The sequence below is a fragment of the Eucyclogobius newberryi genome, unplaced genomic scaffold (assembly GCF_026437365.1).
Source record: "Eucyclogobius newberryi isolate DKJ021-1_F unplaced genomic scaffold, fEucNew1.0.hap1 SCAF_101, whole genome shotgun sequence".
Classification (NCBI taxonomy): Eukaryota; Metazoa; Chordata; class Actinopteri; order Gobiiformes; family Gobiidae; genus Eucyclogobius; species Eucyclogobius newberryi.
Genome location: NW_027315726.1, coordinates 320,001 through 327,746, shown reverse-complemented (window position 1 = coordinate 327,746; position 7,746 = coordinate 320,001). Strand labels below are relative to the sequence as shown.

General features: G+C 44.1%; 1 protein-coding gene across 1 annotated transcript in view; it reads left to right on the top strand.

Moving 5' to 3' along the window:
* The first annotated feature begins 1,528 nt into the window (after window positions 1-1,528).
* LOC140382657 (insulin-like growth factor-binding protein 5) overlaps window positions 1,529-7,746 on the top strand; it is a 6,232-nt gene continuing 14 nt past the window's right edge. The window contains exons 1-3 of the mRNA XM_072465928.1: window positions 1,529-1,744; window positions 1,966-2,085; window positions 3,304-7,746. The exon at window positions 3,304-7,746 is cut by the window's right edge and continues 14 nt beyond it. Of these exons, the coding sequence (XP_072322029.1) occupies window positions 1,565-1,744; window positions 1,966-2,085; window positions 3,304-3,447 (444 nt within the window). The 5' untranslated portion in view covers window positions 1,529-1,564 and the 3' untranslated portion in view covers window positions 3,448-7,746. The remainder of the gene's footprint in view (window positions 1,745-1,965; window positions 2,086-3,303) is intronic.

Genomic DNA, 7,746 nt, shown 5'->3' with positions numbered 1-7,746 from the left:
TATTCAGTGAAATCCAGAAAGAATTGTGCTGATTTCTGGTTGTTATTTGACTCAGTTTCTCAATGTTTCAAGGGGATTTCATTTGTCTATTTTTAACGAACGCGCCAGAACAACCCCTCGAACCATAAGAAAGAACAAACGCTCTCAGATGAAGTAAAAGTAAAAGTAAACAGTACTTTTTTCACTTTTGTACTTGACGTTCCAGCGCCGGCATCATTACTGTAGTGAAGTGTGCGTTGCTGCTGTTGCTGCCGTTCCTGGTTGAACGGGTTTGACAACATCGCCCCCTGCTGTCTCATTTCGGCGCTCTGTATCGACATATGTGTGTCTCGGTGTTCCGGTGTGTGTCAAACGGCGGTGCACGTACCGGCTGCGTTACTTCTTCCGGTGATATTCAGGAGTCTTTCCCTTTTCCAGACACAAAGTTCTGCTTAACTTTGGAAGAACTGGAGAGAATGTTCTGGTTTAGTCCGTGTTTTGCCCAATTAGAATCGTCTTTAATCCTGTTTACAAAAGAGTAAAGCTCAGAGAGATGCCAACAGTGAGAGACAAAACATGCCCTCAACCGTCGATCAAGTGCGATCAGGACTGTCACTTCATTCGCTCGGCTGTCATTGACGGATGACTGTTGTAATTGTTTCATCGTCTAATCGTTTCTGTCGGTTAAATCAACAACTGTGTGACGTCCTTTAAAGGCGACTGCTGGAACTAAACTATTAAAAGAGATGTAAAAAAGTGTGTATCAATAGTTTTTCCCGCTGCCTCGTGCTGGGACGGGATCTCGTTTACATTTGCCTCTCTTGAGAAGTCTGATTCTGATTTTTGGAAGTTGCAGCGCTACAAAGACAGTTAGAGTCAATTTAATTTAGAATTGTTCGATGAAATATACTTCCTTCACTCTGAAGTAAAACTGTCTTGACTCAACTTTGTCTATAACAAACATTCAATAACAGCAAAGATACAGAATACATGAATTCATAAGAAAAGACATTCGAAAATACATGAAATTACATCAACCAGAAAGTTCTTAAACAAGGTCGAAATCGTACGTCTGGATCAGGCTTTTACGTAGGATTTGAAAACACCTCATCCAAATAATCTTGTCCGGAAGTACGGGGCCCGACGAGACGAAAAAACGAGTAGCTTCGGCATTCTCCGGACCACGGCTCGGCAGCCAATCAGAGCTAAGCACACAAATTCCGTTGACCAATCAGCGCGCAGCATGCAAATTTTCACTTGTAAAGAATAAACTGTAATGGCGGACGATTGTCAAACGCTTCCCGGCCCGATTTAATGATGATATTCCCGTTTTTTCTAAGATTTATTAATAAAATGACCGTCCCTGCACTCGAAAATGCCCGTCCACATTTTAAAATACCTCGTCCAAAATACGGGAAGACGGCCCCCTATCTAAAAGCCTGGTCTGGATTCTCGTGGACCCGATCTCTCGTCTCGTCCCGATCTAGCGTTGAGGCTAGATCTTTCATACCTCTCTGAACACTGCCTGACCCTGCCTCTGTTCTTTGCCGTTGCAGAGCGCGAGTCCCGCGAGCACGAGGAGCCGATGGCCCCGGAGCTCGCCGAGGAGCTGCAGCCGGCCAAAGTCCCGCTGCTGCCCATCGTCAACAGCAAGAAGGTCCACGCTATGCGCAAGGAACTGAAACGGAAGCTGGGCAAACAGCGCTCCATGGGCTCACCGCCGGACTACTCCCCGATGCCCGTCGACAAGCACGAGCCGGAGTTTGTGAGTAAAAAGCACAACAAACGTTTCCCCTGCGAGCGCCCAACTTAGAATCAATTTAAATCCACGTTGTTGAACTGAACCGTAGCATAATTCGGACGTAGAAGAGTCCTGGTTTGGACCTGGTTTAGATCTGGTGATACTCAGTTCGTCTGGTAGATGTAAACCTTGACAAAGTCGACGCGGGACACGCCCTAACAGTCCGGGTTCTCTGTGTCGCGCAGGGTCCGTGCAGGAGGAAGCTGGACGGCATCATCCAGGGCATGAAGGACACGTCTCGAATCATGGCTCTGTCCCTGTACCTGCCCAACTGCGACCGCAAAGGCTTCTTCAAACGCAAACAGGTGAGGCCCCCGAGCCGCGCACCGAGATGTGAGTAGATGCTCACGCTATCCGTCACTTAGCAACGCTCCGGTGAGACGCGGCGGAGTCCAGAGCGAGGCCCCTGTGGTTCCTCTACGGGACATAAAAGCTCGTCATATCGTCCAGTCCATGTCCAGAAGCTCCAATTGTCACTAAATGAATGGTTACTAACCCTAACCCTGGTCGCAACCCTAATTTGACCCTTTGACAGAATATACAGTCCAACATAAACATTTGGCAAGACATTTTGACATTCCAGGTGCAAAACCCCTCATTTTAACCCTAATTGTATCGTAACTATTCCTGAACATCTAACTAATCCTTACCAAAATAACCCCCTTAACCTGACCCTGTGATTAATTTATTGTCAAAAATAAACGTTTCGCAGGACGAAATGCTGAACTTTTAGGGAGTCCCTTTTCTCGTTAGCCGTTAGCATTAGCCCGCAAAAAAAAACACACGTTATGAATAATCTAAAGGTTTGAGCTGGAGCTAACCCATCAACCACCTTTACCAGAGGTCAAAGCCCGGGTCAAAGTCATTGTTGAGGGTGTAAACCTTCTGGGGTTCAGTTTGAATAATTAACGTGTGAACCTGCCACCTGAGCTAACGAGTTGTTCTGATGTTGTGCTCTTGGTAAGAATCTAGTGACACTGAACATTCTCTTTTACATGTCACTGGCGAGGAGACCAGATAAAGGACATACGTATCATTAAATACAATTTTTATGGACTTAAGTGTGGCGCCTTTGCTCTGACTCCAGTTAGCATCGGCCAAAGTGATCCCCAGTTTGTAGCGACGGGCAGAGACGGAGAACTGTGCATCACGGAGACCACATTTTGAAGGTTCTTGTTGGGAAAACGGTTCTTCTGGAGGATTCTGTTAAACTCCACTTATGTCCTTCTAAGACCTTATATATATATCCCGTGCAAGTAATGGCTTTGGTCTGCTTTACTCCTGGTGGTTGGTGGGACATGTTTGAGAAGCACAACTCTAAGACATCTTCAAAACAAAGGGTTGTTAAAAGCAAAAATAATATGAATAATGCTTTATACTTGCTGTAGTTCTTCAGTTCATTTAAGACAAGATGAAGTAACGTGGCTACGAAACGTTCTGTGATTTAATACGTGTTTGTTTTGCACCTTGACGCGCTAACGCCGCGTGCTAACCAGATCCCCGTGTTTTTCCCCCGCCCCCAGTGCAAACCCTCCCGCGGCCGCAAGCGAGGCATCTGCTGGTGCGTGGACAAGTACGGCGTGCAGCTCCCGGGGACAGACTACAGCGGCGGGGACATCCAGTGCAAGGACCTGGAGAGCAGCAGCAACACCAACAACAACGAGTGACGGAACCGAGGGATTTTCGAAAAACCGGAGAACAGAAACATCGCGAAAGACTCTCGAGACCCATCCGACCCATAGCTCCGCCCGCCAACTCGCACCTCGAAGCCCCCAGTCCTCCTCACGACCTTCCACGGGACCCCGGAAGTCTCAAAACGACGGCGTCAGGCTGAAATTGTGATTTGTATGTCCTTTTTTTTTTTTTAAATGTCTGTATTTTGGTGGTGGACAGAGCGCTCGTGGCGTCTGGATGAGCGGGCGAGGCTTGTTTCCTGCACACTTTGGATATATTTTTGTAAACGCCGGGGCCTTTTTTCAAGCAAGATTTTTTGGGGGATATCGTAAACCAGCAACGAAAACGTCAAAGAAGAAAACTATAAGACGCGATACAGTTGAATCGGGCGAGCTAGCCTGGTCCGCCGACAAGGAAATCAGTTTGTTTGATGTGAAGTTACAGAAAACGTACGAGTGGATCCTTTGACGCCACTGAATTTGCGTAAAACCAATCAGAGAAGCAGAATTTTTCATCAATTTGAAAGCATTTTTTGGTCAAATTCTTGGCCAACGATGACTTTCTCGAGCCGCTTGTCTGGGCGTGGCGGTCCAGGCTAGTCCAAACGCAAAGACACTCGGGGATTACTTTACGTGTTTCCGTTTGGGTTTTCCACAAAAAAAGTCAAAAAAGAGAATCATGTAGACATTTTCTGTCAAAAGGTGACATGGTTTAGCAAGAGCACTTATAAAAATTGCTGAGTTTGTACTGTGTGCAGAATGAGCCTGTTTTAAATGAATGTCCGTTTTGGTTTTGTTTTTGTCTTTTCCCTCAAACTGTTCTCGTCTTCTGAACCCAGTTTTCTGCCCGTGGACTGGTTTTGAATTGCGTGTAAAACGAAGGCCGCGTGCGGAGCGCCTCTCTCCACAGCGTAGCTAGCCTCGTTCGCCAATTGTGCCTCTGAACGACACGCCCCCCACGCGGCGAGATGGAACGCTCATATCGTTCGCCTCCGTTTCCGAGCGCCGAGTCCTTTTACGACGGGGCAAATTTTGCGTGACGTTTAGAATTTAATGGTTTTGTTTTGAGTTACTTTCTTTGCCTTCAGCGAAGCGACGGATCACGCGTTTATTCTATTGAGCCATCGAGTTGTTTTGTGTAAATTCTACAGTTGAAACTCGGCTGTACGTCTTTAAAAACATCAAATATTATAGAAAAAACGTGTGTGGACAAAGATTATTTTAAAGTTTTGTTTTCATTTCTTTCAGAGGAACGACTATCGAGCTTCGGGTTTGCGTTAATCCAAAAGCAGATTCATTAAGAAAGCAAGACCGTCCTCAAACGTTAAAATAAGGTCTGAACAGGGTCTGTCAATCAAATCTCTCTGTGTGCCTTCTACGGTGGCTCGGAAGGGCAAAACTAGTCCACAAAACCTGCACAATCATCCGTTGCAAGAGTGAAAATGTAAATATAAAAGCGGCCGGGGTTTGAAGAGGAGATATAATCATACACGGGCGCCTATGGAAGCCTTGAAGGGACACGCTATTGCAAAATTAGCATTAGCACAAAAAACAAACAGCAACAGACAAAGCTTTAGCTAAAGTTATATTTTATATACTCGTATTTCTTTGCCGTTTATACCGTTTTCTGACAAAAATGTGCGCATCTTTTCCCCAATCTGCGCAAATCATGCACGTTTTAGGTTTATTTTATTGTTTTCCTAAGGGACAAGATGGATTTCTGTGAATTTGAGAACTCAGATTTCACGAGAAACCGGCTGCTGAACAAGATACAGATTTTACACACACGAAAAAAAGAAACGCTTAAAGATGCCACACTCCTCTTTCCGTTCCTTTTCTCGCGCTTTTCAAATTCTCGAATTGTGGTTTTTTTCCCCCCGCGGATCTCGATTGTAACTAGCCATTAGCACTTGGCCGGCTTCACAACGTGTATGTTTCCGCCCTGTAGCAACGTTAAAAACCAAATGTAAATATGTATAGCTGTTTCCTATATGTACATTTTATCCCGTCCTTCCCGGCCACCGTAGCCTTTCCCAAATACTCCACAATCGCGACGTGAAAGTGACTTGGACACAACGGGGCGGATCGTCGGGTGCTTTTGACTTTAAATCGTTTCGCGGCGACTTTCAGGGGCAGAAAGTGACGGACGACAAACCACTTTTAGAGACACTTTTCCCCCGGATAAGCTACGATTCTTTTTTTGTTTTTGTTTTTATGATTGCCAATGTATTTGATGCCAGAGAAAGTGGAAGCCGTCGGATCTCGGTCGGATCCAAAATGGCGACCGGCAGCGGTTTTCTTTACGCCCCTCGTTTTCCAACACCACACTCCACTTTCGAACAAGCAGCTTGCACTTATCTCAGTTACTCTCGATACCGACCGATGTCCTCAAATGTGGTTATGAACAGGGCTTGGCATTAAAACGACGATTAGAAACAAACGGAAGTACATTTGAGTTGCGCCGAATTTGCGTCAATCGTGCTAATTAGCTTGACTATATTTTCATAATTTAAATAGACAGAAACTCTAAAAATATATATATTAATATGTTTCTGTCAGTTGTAGCCTTAGCGTGCCAGTCATTTAAATGAAATAGTTTTCTAATAACGTTTTCTAATGTTTATTTTATGATAGACATGTAAAATAGCATTAAATACGACCTTTTACTTACATTGTGCTGTTTGCCCCAGAATATTTGCTATTAAATGTTGTATTTTCACAAACGTTGCGCTAATTTAAGATAATTGAAGCTAATTGAACCTCATTTAACAGACAAAAACATGTTTAAATTAAGCAAGCAATATAATATTAGCTGTAGTTTGTCTTTTAGATGTTGCCGTAGTAAGAGGCCAACGTTTGCACAGAAGCATCTGCACGGATTACAGTTTGACGCAAATTCGGCGGGTTACTGACGGGTTAGCTCCAGAGCGCATGCAGCCGCTTCGATCCTCGCTCGACGTGCATTAAACAGACATTTTTACTACGACCAATGGCAAACGTACACGGTAAATGTCTTGTAAATGTACACATTCTACTCACAAGTGGCTTATCAAAGTCCAAAAAGAGTCAGCAGCGTGTAAACAAGCTAATGCCAAGCCCTCGTTATGTAGAAGCTAGTGGGGATCAACCCACGGAAGCTAAAACGTGTTGTCTTGTGCGTTCTTTTAAAAATATTTGTCGACAGGGGCTTGAGTTTAGCCCACGCCTGGGACTTCCAGTTCAGTAGTGTTTTTAGGACGGGTTTGGGATGTTCTCAGATGCACAGAGGAGGAACAGTGACGGAGGTAGAGGAGGCGGAGTGAGCTAGCACCACAGGCCGCGGGCTACGTCAGGGCCTAGCCACGTCTTTTCACTGACTGCATGAATTTAGATAGAAACAGTTACGGAGCCGTGGGAGTCTGAGGAACACAGATTGGTGGGAAAAAGGAGTGGATTGGGTTAGCAGACTTTAGCTTTGGGGCTAATGCAAAAGCTAAAACACAAAAAACAAATGCTACAGTGAGTTTTGAATCATCAAAGATGGTACAAAAGTTGTCAAAATTGAGCATTTTTCAGGCTGAAGCTTTTTCTTAACCTGATTCAAGCTCTTCCGAGTTTATGGAACATATCATCTGCAATTTTATAGAAACTTACACCTATGGTTTTAGCAATCCGTGCCTATTAGCATTAGCACATTGCAACTTTTTTAAATTTTAAATTTTGGTTTGAATTAGGTTCAGGAAAAAAAAGAAATCTCACAACGTGTAATGAAGAATTTGACAGAGCCATCGAGGAAGAGCATTAGCAGACAATTAGCAGCAGGTTTAATCTTAGCTTCCAATGCTAACAGACGGTCCACTCTTTTTACTGCCAATACACATAGATACAAAGTCTTGGTGTAGTTTCAGTCGTCTTGTCAATACTAACGTTCATTAGCTTTGTTGCGTTAGCGTCAGTAGCAGATCTTTTAATTGTTTCTCCCTGGGATTCCACGCCGCTCCTCTGGTTTTAAACGTCACATTTCACGGTAGCGTAGGACAGTAACGTTTCTTGAATACATAACACTCGGCCGTTTGGATGGAGGCGTTAAATTGGTCGTGTAAATCTGTTGGTCTTTGAAAGGACCCTTCTGTGGTGGAGGACGGTGGGAACTCTCATGGACAGTATTTGGAACAACATACGACAAGATAAAGACAAATATCTCAAATTATTAAAGTGAATATCACTGTGTAATATTTATTCTACTTGTAATTTATGTACTCTTTTAACCTTTGTCTTTTTTGTTATGACAAAGCATTTATTTAAATAAAGTTA